The sequence below is a fragment of the Tachypleus tridentatus genome, chromosome 4 (assembly GCF_004210375.1).
Source record: "Tachypleus tridentatus isolate NWPU-2018 chromosome 4, ASM421037v1, whole genome shotgun sequence".
In the NCBI taxonomy this organism is placed as follows: Eukaryota; Metazoa; Arthropoda; class Merostomata; order Xiphosura; family Limulidae; genus Tachypleus; species Tachypleus tridentatus.
Window position 1 is genome coordinate 26,780,576 of NC_134828.1, and position 15,044 is coordinate 26,795,619.

At 35.6% G+C, this 15,044-nt stretch overlaps 1 protein-coding gene across 8 annotated transcripts in view; it reads right to left on the bottom strand.

Annotated features, from left to right (window-relative positions):
* The window catches only part of LOC143248730 (tyrosine-protein phosphatase Lar-like), a 242,986-nt gene that overhangs the window by 119,267 nt on the left and 108,675 nt on the right, over positions 1–15,044 (bottom strand). For 7 of the 8 annotated variants that reach the window (XM_076497397.1, XM_076497396.1, XM_076497401.1 and 4 more), the window contains exon 3: positions 4,841–4,936. In XM_076497397.1, the coding sequence (XP_076353512.1) occupies positions 4,841–4,936 (96 nt within the window). Of the gene's footprint in view, positions 1–4,840; positions 5,584–15,044 lie in introns of those variants that run through there. The other variant, XM_076497402.1, reaches the window with a different exon arrangement.

The following is a 15,044-nucleotide window of genomic DNA, read 5'->3' on the forward strand; positions in this document are numbered from 1 at the left end:
AACCATCACTCCACGTTATGTAGATAGTTATATCGTCAATAACTCGACCAATTCTTTTGGAGTGAGTTTGTAAATCGCAGGTGTTTTAATTCGTTATCACTGTAATGACAACTCACACAACAGGGTCGCATCCAACATAATGCGTTTGTGGTAAAACTGCTACCAGCGTTATAACACTAAAATAAATGGTATCATATCATTCCATGTAGCATGTTTAACTACAAAAACAACTTGTAAATTCATTGTTTAACGCCATTTGTACTCAGCCGCTAAACCTTTAAAGCCGAGATGTGTGACATTTGTTAGTAGGGTTAGTAAACCCAAACCTTACACCACAGTTTGTAGCTACATGGAATACCAACCTAACTTATCAGTAGGGTTAGGGAAGAGAAATGTACACTGTAAAACTCATACCTTGTAGCTACGTGATACTCTAACCACATTTATCATACCGTTGTATATGCATACATAGCTTACTGGCTATCTTACGTCTAATGACACACTACATTAGATATCATTCAGGCTGAGGTTTTAATATTCCCTTGATATTCATATTCTTATCAGAACGATATAATTCATATCAATTACGCTTTCATCACGTAATAATAATTATCCCGCTTCATATAACCATAAAAATTTATTTACAGAGTTAACGTGAGAAGGAGATGAACATATTCGTAGTTCGTACACGTTCAATACCAAATAATCACAATATCAAAGTTTAATTTATAAATAACTCAACATACCATTAATGTATTAGATTCTATTACAGAGTGTTTACTACAGTATCACTGTCCTTCGAATACGTCCAGTAGCTCAAAACCCCATATTCAATGTTACATTAATACCCAACAATACCACTAGTATGTCAGATCCTGCTAGACACTGTTTACTAGAGAATAATATTCAAAGTAACCAAGAAGATGAATGGTTTAGCTCCACCCACAATATAAAAATCATTACGCGGAATACAACAAACCTGGTTTAAAGGTCACTACGTGACTCATGTCATTATATGCTAATTACGACAAGACAAACGGCAACGCTGTAACTCTAATATAGTGTACGATACTGTACGCGTTAAGGTTGACATTCTGAAATAACGTAAGGTACTGTACGCGTTGAGGTTGACATTCTGATATAGTGTAAGGTACTGTACGCATTAAGGTTGACATTCTGAAATAACGTAAGGTACTGTACGCGTTAAGGTTGACATTCTGATATAGTGTAAGGTACTGTACGCGTTAAGGTTGACATTCTGATATAGTGTACGATACTGTACGCGTTAAGGTTGACATTCTGAAATAACGTAAGGTACTGTGCGCGTTAAGGTTGACATTCTGATATAGTGTACGATACTGTACGCGTTAAGGTTGACATTCTGATATAGTGTAAGGTACTGTACGCGTTAAGACTGAGATTCTGATATAGTGTAAGGTACTGTACGCGTTAAGGTTGACATTCTGATATAGTGTACGATAGTGTACGCGTTAAGATTGACATTCTGAAATAACGTAAGGTACTGTGCGCGTTAAGGTTGACATTCTGATATAGTGTACGATACTGTACGCGTTAAGGTTGACATTCTGATATAGTGTAAGGTACTGTACGCGTTAAGGTTGACATTCTGATATAGTGTAAGGTACTGTACGCGTTAAGGTTGACATTCTGATATAGTGTACGATAGTGTACGCGTTAAGGTTGACATTATGATATAGTGTACGATACTGTACGCGTTAAGGTTGACATTCTGATATAGTGTACGATACTGTACGCGTTAAGATTGACATTCTGATATAGTGTACGATATTGTACGCGTTAAGATTGACGTTCTGAAATAACATAAGGTACTGTACGCGTTAAGGATGACATTCTGAAATAACATAAGGTACTGTACGCGTTGAGGTTGACATTCTGAAATAACGTAAGGTACTGTACGCGTTAAGACTGACATTCTGATATAGTGTACGATACTGTACGCGATAAGATTGACATTCTGATATAGTGTAAGGTACTGTACGCGTTAAGGTTGACATTCTGATATAGTGTAAGGTACTGTACGCGTTAAGGTTGACATTCTGATATAGTGTAAGGTACTGTACGCGTTAAGGTTGACATTCTGACATAGTGTAAGGTACTGTACGCGTTAAGGTTGACATTCTGACATAGTGTAAGGTACTGTACGCGTTGAGGTTGACATTCTGATATAGTGTACGATACTGTACGCGTTAAGGTTGACATTCTGAAATAACGTAAGGTACTGTACGCGTTGAGATTGACATTCTGAAATAACGTAAGGTACTGTACGCGTTAAGACTGAGATTCTGATATAGTGTAAGGTACTGTACGCGTTAAGGTTGACATTCTGATATAGTGTACGATAGTGTACGCGTTAAGATTGACATTCTGAAATAACGTAAGGTACTGTGCGCGTTAAGGTTGACATTCTGATATAGTGTACGATACTGTACGCGTTAAGATTGACATTCTGATATAGTGTAAGGTACTGTACGCGTTAAGGTTGACATTCTGATATAGTGTAAGGTACTGTACGCGTTAAGGTTGACATTCTGATATAGTGTACGATACTGTACGCGTTAAGATTGACATTCTGATATAGTGTACGATACTGTACGCGTTAAGATTGACGTTCTGATATAGTGTAAGGTACTTTACGCGTTAAGGTTGACATTATGATATAGTGTAAGGTACTGTACGCGTTAAGTTTGACATTCTGATATAGTGTAAGGTACTGTGATAGACACGACAGTTACAATTCTGTTGTAATGTAAGGTGATACACACGACAGTTACAATTCTGTTGTAATGTAAGGTGATACACACGACAGTTACAATTCTGTTGTAATGTAAGGTGACACACACGACAGTTACAATTCTGTTGTAATGTAAGGTGACACACACGACAGTTACAATTCTGTTGTAATGTAAGGCGATACACACGACAGTTACAATTCTGTTGTAATGTAAGGTGATACACACGACAGTTACAATTCTGTTGTAATGTAAGGTGATACAAACGACAGTTACAATTCTGTTGTAATGTAAGGTGATACACACGACAGTTACAATCCTGTTGTAATGTAAGGTGATACACACGACCGTTACAATTCTGTTGTAATGTAAGGTGATACACACGACAGTTACAATTCTGTTGTAATGTAAGGTGATACACACGACCGTTACAATTCTGTTGTAATGTAAGGTGATACACACGACCGTTACAATTCTGTTGTAATGTAAGGTGATACACACGACAGTTACAATTCTGTTGTAATGTAAGGTGATACACACGACAGTTACAATTCTGTTGTAATGTAAGGTGATACACACGACAGTTACAATTCTGTTACGCAATGTCAGGTGTTTTACGTATTATTGCATCTTCGTTTTGTGTTACAGCTATTCGTTACATTATGCTGCGGGTATCGGTTACAGATATTTTACGTCGTATTTTGAGCTCACTAACACATAATATTTATATCGTATTTCAAGTACAATTTTACTTTAATTCAACTAAAGTTGAAGACATCTCGACAGCTGTAAAGTGGAAGACAAATTTAAAGGGAACATATGTTAATAACCGTTCTTTAACAGTCTCAACCACAAAATAAGAAATCCTAATATCTGATTTAACCTCATAGAAATGTATCTTTCTATTGTGCGGTTAACCAATCTGTTGACATACCCCCACTGTGGAGGCAAACAATCAACAGTGATAATATTAAGTCTTCCTGTTAGGTAAACATGATAATATTCACGATACTGGAGCAGAACCAGTCGACTTCTTTGGTTGTGTGCTCTAAGACGGTCCCTAGAGAGACAGGCGTAGTGGAAAGAAGCTTTTCAACTGAATTCTACGTACAGAACTGTGCAGCTGTGTTTATGAATCTTAGCGATTCAAACATTCTGCTTTTATAAATATTTATTTATACGGTTAAACTTTGCGTCATTTCCATTTGTATTTACATATAATATTTCTTTATCTCTATCTAATTTAACATGCTGTTCATAACCCAGAAGAAAGTATCTCTCATAATTCAATTATCTTTGAGACAAGTATTCAGTTTTACGTTGGACCAATTTCAAAACATATTGGGTTTCTGACATCCTTAATAACAATACCAGCTAGTTAAAACTACTTGTTAAACGTTAAAAATTTTAAATCGGTAGTTGTTAAAACCACTCGTAAGTATCGAGCAGCCACGTTGAAACAATATATTAGATTATAAACTGAATGGCCATACCACATGAATGAGACGAACCAGTAATTATAAACAGCTACAGAAATAAGCCTACAAAGAAAAAAAACAACATTAGCACACAATACATTTATAACAGGAAACGATGGCCGTGATGAAGAAACGTCACGAGCTCACGGGCGTAATCTTGATTGTAACGGAAACTGCGAACTGTTTCTATATTTCAACAGTAATTAGAGCATATAGTAACCAATTATCTACGCCAATCTAAAAACAGGTTAGTGTATCGAATCCTATTGTTAAAGCATGACACCTATTTCCACCATCATAATAACACACTTCCTAATACAGTAATATAAAGTTTATACACCACTGATAATTCAGCGTGAGAATAATATACAATGCTGATACATAATACAATATCGTTTATGTGGAAGACATAATTCACCGGGAGAATACCTCACGATACACCCACCCACACACACAAACAACGTATAAACATCATATAAAAAAGCGCTTTCTACACAATATATAGTTTTGTAATGGAAACATACAGTTACGTTATAAAGTACATTAGCTCAATACCACTAAAACACAGATGAAAAAGTTCATTCAACTTACCATCAGCAGTGGAAGGAATAATAACAACCATTAGCACCAGGAAGAGGCAGAAAACCTCGGTTATCCTGGTGGAGGGCATCAGACCGCCTGGAACACCTAAAAATTAACAAAAGAAAAACTCAAACACACAATACTGGCCTGAAAGTCTATTCTCCTATATGAGTGGAAACTCTGGAAACAGGTCAGCAGATGCGGTAATGTGTTCTCAATCTTCCTTCTTTTTAACACTTCATTCATGAAAGCGGATCTTTCTTCTAGTTTGTGTGAAGTGTTAGCTCGAAAACCATCAGTAAGGTCCAGCTGATTATTATTCGAAGTTTCTCACATACTAGCTTAACGGCAGAATAATTAATTTCAGGTAACGCCTTCGTACTCTAGCCGACTGACTCTGTCTCTTCCCACTACCTATTTCTGTTGCTTATCACGTGCTTCCCGTTTCTCTATACAACCACTAGGCAACAATGGTGTAAACCTCTTTCCACTACGCTGTATCGCGAGCGTAGTAAATTCTGCATTTTAAAAATTGTTTTAGACCTGTCTCTCAATAGATTGAAGAGGATCATGGGATACAAGGAACACGTCATGAACTGCGTTCCATCTAAAAAACAAAGGTCACGCACCCCCACCACTATCCACTGAAAGGCAAATATTAAAGGGCATCGTTGTGCATTGAATATGACAGTCTCCAAATCCTAAAACCTTGTCTGCGTTTGCGCAGTACCAAATCTTATAGCAAGACAAATTCACAAATACCACTCTTAGCACTGAGGCCTACTATAGTGCGATCTCGCGGGAATAACTGATCACATGGTATATACTTCCTAGCCAATGAATGTGCTCTACGTTCGCTGCCATGACAACGTTTAGATGCACGCACTCAACATTACAGAATAAGACACAAATTGTAGATTGATCGGCACCTAGTGAAAAACCTGTACCATTACTACTCATTGCACAATTATGTATACAGACAGGGAAATTTGTCAAAAATCTTTACTCAACTTAACTTAACTTCGAATATTAGCGTTTCACTAATCCAGGAACTAACCACGGGAACAGATGTTTTATTTAGCAACACAACCCTTTTAACAACGATAATACTTAACGTTTTTAAACCCCAGTCAACTAGTACACTGGAGCCACGATGTAAATAACACTGTCCACACCAACTACATCAAAACTACAATGTAAAGTCAATACCCTGGAACCATGAAGTTCACGCCAAGTATATCAAACTACGAAGTATCGCTAACATATTAAAGCCATATTGTAACATGTCAAACTGATTACATAACTGGATGAAGTCAGCAACCATACTGAAACCATGACGTAACACTAATCACACCAAGTATATTACTAAAGTGCCTATAACTCACTGGTGAAAGAAAAAAATGTTCAGGAATTTTAAACAGTGTGTTGAGTAAGAAATTTGTTCATACAAGTTTAATAAGTTGATTTTGTAATCTAAATGAGATGTTTAGTTCCCCAATCCCGCGTATCTAAATTTGTTTAGTGCTTATAAAAATACGATTTTAAACCAGTACTGTAACTTATTCTGTTATGTTGTATCCGTGACTTAACATAGGCTTATATTTATCGACAAGTAGAGCTGTGTTAGGCTTTTAATTTTCGATTGAATTTTACTTCGTATAATTGTCACGTTAGGGGTTGAAAAATAATGAAACTTAATGGCGTATTTGTAATTTTTTTAACGCTTTATCACATGCGTTTCTTCAGAATAGAAATAATTTAATCTATAACGGGCAGGTGATTAACAAATTAATCAAAATGTTTGAAGTATCACGTCTCACTAAAACTACGCAAAGCAGGAAAAGTTTTAATTTCATCAAAACTTAAAAACTCGCGGAAGTTTGGCCTTTCTTCCAGTGTATGTTAAAACTATCTTCATCCTTTTTTAAAATGAAAAACATAATTAATTTGCAAAATTAAAAACTCGCTATTCGTAGTCCATATATGGGAAACAGAAAATGTTAAAACTGTCAGACAGAACATTTAATTAAACTCCGTGAGCGCACATTCACATTTACCATTCTAACGGGAACATTTTTATATAAATTTTCTGGATTAATAAAGATATTTTATTTATTTCAGTAATGTAATAATTATTAAGTGTTACTAGAACAATAAATTTAAGAAATTAATGTAATATATCACATAATGTAGCACAAGGTCGGTTTATTATTATTTAATATATTATTAATCAATAATGAACTATAAGGTTTATTAATACAATCTTTGACTTGAAAAACCCAAAAATAACTTGTATTTGTTAATAAAAATAATAAAAGTACATGGAAAAAGTGAAGATAAACACAATTATCAGAGAATAATAACCCGGATTTAATTTTCCTTAAAATAAAATATATAACACTAAATATATTTTTATATACAACTCTCTTTCACTTGTTACTATTATATGATAAGGTACGAAAAACGAGTTTGTTCGTAAGCTGACAACCTCAACTTTCCACATAAGAGATAAGAAAAACTGTTTAAATTAACACTGTACAGTTTCATGACACACTACTGTGTAAACAATGACGTTCATAACACGATAACACAAATGTATGGTTTTCAATTCAACACTTATATTAATACACTTCTGTTGTAAAGTTACATTTTTATTGTGTTTATATAGATTGTGAAACATTTAGCACAAATATTACGAATCTTTCGAGTTCTCTTTGACAGTCAGTAATGATTTTGTTGTTTCTAACTTGAACTTGTGATCTTTGTTAGTTTATTTTTGGAGACAATAATATTCACAGAAGACATACATCAGTTATATCAGAACAGCCAATTAAGTAGTGCGATATTGAACTTGCTGTTTTAGTAACTAGTTGTTTCTCTTGATATATCCTGAATAAGGAAATAAACGAAACAACCATCACTACAACGTTTGTTTATTTTTTTTATTCAGTGTGTAAGTCACAAAACAAATTACTTGAATAGACTTTCTCTCTAGTGAAGGTTCAGAGATTCGTCATTTCAATAGGCTGGTAGCTTTTCTCTTTAGTGAAGGTTCAGAGATACACTACGCTTAACAGGCTACTTGTTAATTTACTTTCCTGTAAATCAGGAAAGAAGCGTCGATAGCCTGTGGTTATTTTTGAGTTTCGTGAACTGTAGTCGTAATGTTATTTATCAACAAATTTGACTGTAGGCTATAGTCAGAGAAATATATCTCGACGGTGAAGTACCCAAAATATAAATACGTGGGTTGTTGCTAAATATAACAGGTACTGATGGATATCATCATATATGTAACCAAATTTAATGTTATAAAACGGTTCCTTCGCTTAATTACCTTCCCACGTAAACTTTCTGAAAGTATGACGTCATCCCACGTGGGTAGATACGAGATTCACAACGCAAAATCCTAAAAAGGCAACGCCCTACTTTTCTTAATCATTTTAGAATACTTATTTTAGGGTTAGAAAGCATTATCTTGAAGTATATGTAGATGTGTCAAGGAAACTTAATGATATCATTTATCATACTGAGGGATGACTATTTTTTGTTTAATTTATCGCTTCTTTGGATATTGGACTTACAAGTTTATAACTAGGACCCTGTTTTTAACAGAAGAGCCGGATCGTTTTTACGAAAAGTAAAGAAATCTGTTGATCACACTAGATAATGCATGACAGAATTAGTTGTGTAATTATACCGTATAAATTTAAGGGTCTACCAATCACAATAGATTATAGAGTGAACTGTTTGAATGGTCTGTAAATCACAGCGAAGAAGGTAGGAAGCTATTACAAGTATCCGTAATTCAACGTGTAGTTGCACAGTAAGGTATTTCAAACATCTACGAATTGCAGTAATCTATACTATATGTTGTTTAAAGAGTCTACCAATCATAATATAGTTTATATTAAATTTTAACAAATGTCTAACAATCACAGTGTAGAACACAGTAAGCTGTTTCGAGCTTCAACCAACTGTTGTGAGTTTATATAATAAACGGTTTTTTAGCGTCAACCAATCACTGCGAGGTGTATTCTACACTGTTTCAAGCGCCTACCAATCATAGTCAGGTATACTATTTACTGATGGTAGCTATCATTGTAATATCAGTTTTCTGTATTAAACAGAAATGGATGAAAATGTATAACATGATTGTTTACTTAACATGTAATTATCTGAAAGAATTTCAAACTACTGGTTAAAGTACACCTTTCATGACTAATACAAAACCCACGAGACAAGTCTCATGCTGGGTATGCACTTGAAACGACAGAAATATCTCTGTTGCCCTCAGTTTCTTCAGGACTTAATACAAAACCCACGAGACCAGTCTCAGGTTGTGTATGTACTTGAAACGACAGAAATACCTCTGTCGCCCCAAGTTTCTTCGGGATTTAATGCAAAACCCACGAGTCCAGTCTCAGGTTGTGTATGCACTTGAAACGGGAGAAATACCTCTGTCGCCCCAAGTTTCTTCAGGACTTAATACAAAACCCACGAGACCAGTCTCAGGTTACGTATGCATTTGGGACGGCAGAAATATCTCTGTCGCCCTCAATTTCTTCAGGACTTAATACAAAACCCACGAGACCAGTCTCAGGTTATGTGTGCTCTCTCTCACCCTCAGTATCTTCAGTACACATAAAGATTTCGACACTAAGTATTCGAACGAGTGTTTTCCATGAGAATTAAAGTTTTTGGAACAAATATAATGAGGACAGAGAGAAATTCAACGTACACGTTTGTTTGATTCTTGTATCCATCCATCTATATATCTTGTATATAGATGGACAAAACTACATAAGTTCAGTCAAGCAGTGTCAAATGTTCTAAGTGTCAACAGCTAGGATGGACATAAACTCCATAATTTCAACCAAACAGTGTCAAATCTTGTATGTCTATAACCGGCGCAAGCAAAATCCCTTTAAGTTTAGTCACATTGGGTAGTGGTTGTGAACGTAGTAGTTCGTGAGACGATCCTAAAGAGAAGAACACACCACTAAAAGGAACACTGTTAGTAGCAGCACAAACAAATTTTTCTGTCGGAAGGGGGTGTGTCGCGAATTAAAACGTCTGTAAACCACTGACCTAGTGTAGTTTTGTGAACCACTGACCTAACGTAGTTTTCCTGGTCACTTGTAAAACAGAAATTTATCAAAAGTCACCTCCTTTCTAAAATAATAATAAAACTAACACTGGGAAAAGGTGTGATGCAGTGCTTAAATTTTAGAACGAAACATTCCTGCCAAAATAAAAAAAACACAAAATAACACCCATGTTTACACTACTACTAATAACGTTATTTAAAGTACGTCGGTAAACTATATCGATGAGGCCCAGGAAAAGGAAAAATAATGGAGCCTTTCCCAGCAAGATGCACGAGACCGATGGTTGTATCAGTTTTCTTTAGCGTGACAAGAACAACCCATGAACGGGCAGTGGTTCTGTTGACTAGCCAGCCGCATTGGCTCTTGAATCTCACTTGAAAGTTAGAGAAGGTCAGTGTAGATAGCAGCACACAAGGAGGTTTGCGCGAAAATCCGGCAAACAAACACAAAACCTATTTAAATTCAGTATGACCACGTTAACAAGTCAGAAGTACCGTGCACTTAGGAATGTTTGGAAAGAGGATCAACTATAACAACAGTATCTCTCCAGTCATTCATGAACTCATCCTTGTATATAATATTAAAGTATAGCTAGTTACCAAACCTGAGTTTTGTGGTGGTGTGAGGACACCTCTAAACCCATCCTTGTATCACTGAGCACGTTAGTGGTTTGTACGTAGGGATTAACCGAGAAAAAAAACGGTCGACGCATTCAGTCTATTACTTTATGACGCTTGCAAGAAACTTCTAAAGTTGAGTTATAGCTCTATTAGAGCAACTAACTGCCATTAACGAGTGTTTCATAGCTTGCGAGACTCCCAATATCATTGAAAAATGAAAACTGGGAACCAGCTAAAGAGCCATTTTTATATTTCTTCTCCCACGCTAGCCAGAAAATGAAAACTCTTCGTAGTTGCTTCTGTATAACAGAAAAGTATTTTAAAAATACTTGGGAACAGGTACGGATGGGTAGAAGAAATAATGGCCGCTACATTCAATATATTACTTTGTGATACTTACAAACAACTGCTAAAGTTGAACTATAGTCATATGTAAACACCTAATTGCCATTATCGAGTGTTTCACAGCTTATATAACAGTATTTTTGTGAGGCAATAATAAAAAGGAATAAATAATGGTTTCATTTCTGGTCGCTAGAAGCCAGCACAAAATGTTATTATATGACAACAGTTTGTGACTTTTAATCGTAAATATCCCCTTTATATCGGTCAAGCGCTCCGGGGTACTTGTAGTATCCTGGATGAACCACTTCAGCTTCATTGGCCCCGCAGTGTTATCCAACACTATAGAAACCTACAAAAAATATGATATTAACAATAGTTTGCTATAACCAAAACTTAACTCTAGTGTTTTCACTTTACTGATATTAACAATACTATACATACATGTACGATGTAGGGAAAGCAATTCCAAAAAGATACAGGAACAAGGTAGGGCTAAATACACAAAAATATACAAAAGTCCCAACATAAGTAGTCAGTAAGTACGGAGTCAATCTTACAAGTCTATCGTTATTAGCGACTATTTAGTTTAAATGCTTAGATTCAAACCTGAATTCATGAAACTCTTAAGATTTCAATATTTGGTTATAGTTACATCTTCATTTGAATTCAGTCCATGTTTTGGACCAGGGGAGTTAAGTTCAGCATAGACCCCTCCTCCCTCTTAGGAGGTTTGTTTGGACTCTTACCCAATATTTGGTTATAGTTACATCTTCATCTGGATCCAGTCCATGTTTTGGACCAGTGGAGTTAGGTTCAGCGTAGACCCCTCCTCCCTCTCAGGAGGTTTGTTTGGGCTCTTACTGAATCCCAGGTAATAACCTCCTTTCGAGTTTGTTACAATACTCACAGTATATTACAATTTGTTCATTGTCCGGAGTTTTAATTAACATGCCCTTTTCGTGCCATGTCCAATTTATGGTGTAATATTCACTCGTATATTTTCACTTGTACATGATTGCACTGGTAGTCCGCATTCACAATACTATTCCACTTAATAGTCAGTCAGTCAGTCAGACACACAAACATACAAAACCCTTTTAAACAAGAGCTACATTAGTATCTAAGATTCACTAAGCCTAACACTGTAAGGTTCTTAATTGTGATGTTTAGAGAGTAGAGGTACTTAGAGTTTGGTTCATCATGTATCATGTAACTCTTTAGTTTGTTCATCTGTTTATTAACATTTTACTGATAACATTGAAGTTAGTTATCCAGGAGTCTGTCTGGTAGTGTTGGCATGTTTGAATAGTCGTGTAGAAATACTGAATTTGTTGATAGTGGGACTCTATATGGTTTCATTAACATACAGTTTTGTATTAACTGTAGTTTGTTGATGTATGTTTTTAATACCTTTACCCATGTTATACAGACATATTATAAGACTGTTCCTATGTACGTTGTACAAATTTTTAATATTTTTTTCTGTTCAAACTCCTTGGTTGTTGCCAGTCAGACTTCCAAGGTAGCTCGTTCTTTCTCAGATACTGGTTTCTTTATACTATTAATCTGTGGATCGTCCATCGAAATTGTATTTTAAATATTTGCCCAAAAGATCATCAGAACCCTACAGTACAACAGACTTTTTATATCAATATATATATGTAATCACCGAGTCACAAGCTGAAGTGTAGAGAGAAACAGAAATTGCCAGCCAATAATAAATAAACAATAAATATTATAATTAGAACTTCACTGTATTAGAACTTAGTTATAAATACAACTCTTCTATGTCTATTGAACTACTACATTAAAATAAAACAAGTAAAGAAATAACGTTTTCATAAAAGTAAATAAATGTATGGACGGCTACTATTAAACCTTTACAGATAAGACAGTTGTGATGGAATTTGTATAACCCCTACATAATAGCATAATATTATGTTTCATAATATTACATAGGGATAATGCAAGTACCATCCTTACTATCTTTTTTGCACTGGTTTTGAGAGATTGACTGATATTAGCTATCCTCACATTCACTTCATTTATGAAAAGTGTTTTCTTTACTTTATCCTACTGCGTTACAGTTAGTTTATTAAACCCTACTTTCAATGTCTCGAACCAATTCCAAATTCATCCTTGTACATCCTAATAAATTACGGTTAGTTATACAGGAACTAATTAACAAGCAGTTTTTAATGATATTTTAGATTCTTTACAAAATCTACCTTTTCCCGTGAATAAAGCAAGTCTCAATCGACTTATCTGCAGTATCCCCTCCCTTCCATGTAAGGCAGTATTATCAGTAGACGTGTTGTTGTATATTTTACCCCACAACCAATATTTCACATTAGGGAACTATACAAATTCAAATCAACCTCTACAGAGGGAAGGGAAGTCATATACACAGCTAAAACTTGTCTTGTACGCCGAAATAAAGGTCGTTAGAGAAGACAAGAGGGCTCGTTGGAGATGGTAATCACGTGCCTTTCACAGCCCATTTTTCTCCATGGTCCATTCTATCAACTTACATTGTACCCAAGTGACCTGATCTAATAATTTGAGCCCACGTATATGTTAGGTGAACAATGATAAAAATAACGTACTCAACACGTGAATCGTACATACAGAACTGGGTGTCATCGAGAATGTTCATTTTCAAAGAGTTATCTAAGTCAGAAGGATAACAACCCTAAAGTGTATAGTGGTGACCACCTAGAACAACATAATGGTCAGATATGTGGACACATTCAAACCCTACATGTAGGAATAGCAGAATATCCTCCCCCACTGGAACAGCAGTATGTCTGCGGGACTTATAATGCTAGAAACCGAGTTTCGATACCCGTAGTGGGAAGAGCACAGACAGCCCATTATGTAGTTTTATGCTTGATTGCAAACAAACAAGCAAAATATACCTTACTATCCCCAGTAGTATTAGTCTCAATAGGTTAGTTAAGTAAAAACATCGTGTTGGGATTAGTTTATCACGAGCAGAAGGTTATGTAGGAAATCCATTCAGCCTAAACTAATAGAAACACGTTTCACTGAGGGTACTTGGATCACTTGAAACCGAGTCACTGTGATAATACTCGCCACGACTTTTACTTAGATAAAGAAGCAACTAGGATTAAAACACTATAATCAATTTCTAACGAATGTACGATTTGTGATAACTTTTGGACAATTCCCGACATTTTTAGATAATGTTTCAAAACTTCCTCGATTATATTCCGCTGATAAACGTCAACTGCCACTTATGAGGTACAGCCCCCGAGGGGTTGATCGCTAACCGATTGTAACGGCTATGTTCTTCTATGTCCAGTATTCGTTTCTTATACTCCCTTTTCAACAAAACTCATCATTCTCTGATCAATATTGTATTATTTTTAACGTTGCGTTCCCGGGATCATTCTTCACCTTACAACATACAGTAATTAGATCTCTTTCGGCATCGAGTAAAAAGTGTTCTCAGAGTAAAAAATAAGAAGTTAATCAAATTTGTGGAAAATACACAACACGAAAACAAAATACGTCTTTTCATATTAAATGTCTATACTGGTCCCCGAGATAAACTTCATTGTGTTTTCTTTGTGTTTCTGTGAATGTGATCAGAGTCCAGACAGAGTACCTCCATTTTCCATGTTAAATGTCTATACTAGTCCCTGGGATAAACCTCATTCAGTTTTCTTTAAGTTTCAGTGACTGTGATCACAGTTCACCCAAAGTACCTCCAATTTCGATGTTAAATATTTATACTAGTCCCTGGTATAAACCTCATTGTGGTTTCTTTGAATTTCAGTGACTGTGATCAGAGTCCACCCAAAGTTCCTCCATTTTCCATGTTAACTGTCTATACTAGTCCCTGGGATAAACCTTATTGTGTTTTCTTTGAGTTTCAGTGACTGTGATAAGAGTCAACACAATGTAATCCATTTTCCATGTTAAATGTCTATACTTGTCCCTGGGATAAACCTCATTGTGTTTTCTGTGAGTTTCAGTGACTGTGTTCAGAGTCCACCCAAAGTTCCTCCATTTTCCATGTTAACTGTCTATACTAGTCCCTGGGATAAATCTTATTGTGTTTTCTTTGAGTTTCAGTAATTGTAATCAGAGTCCATCCAAAGTACCTCCATT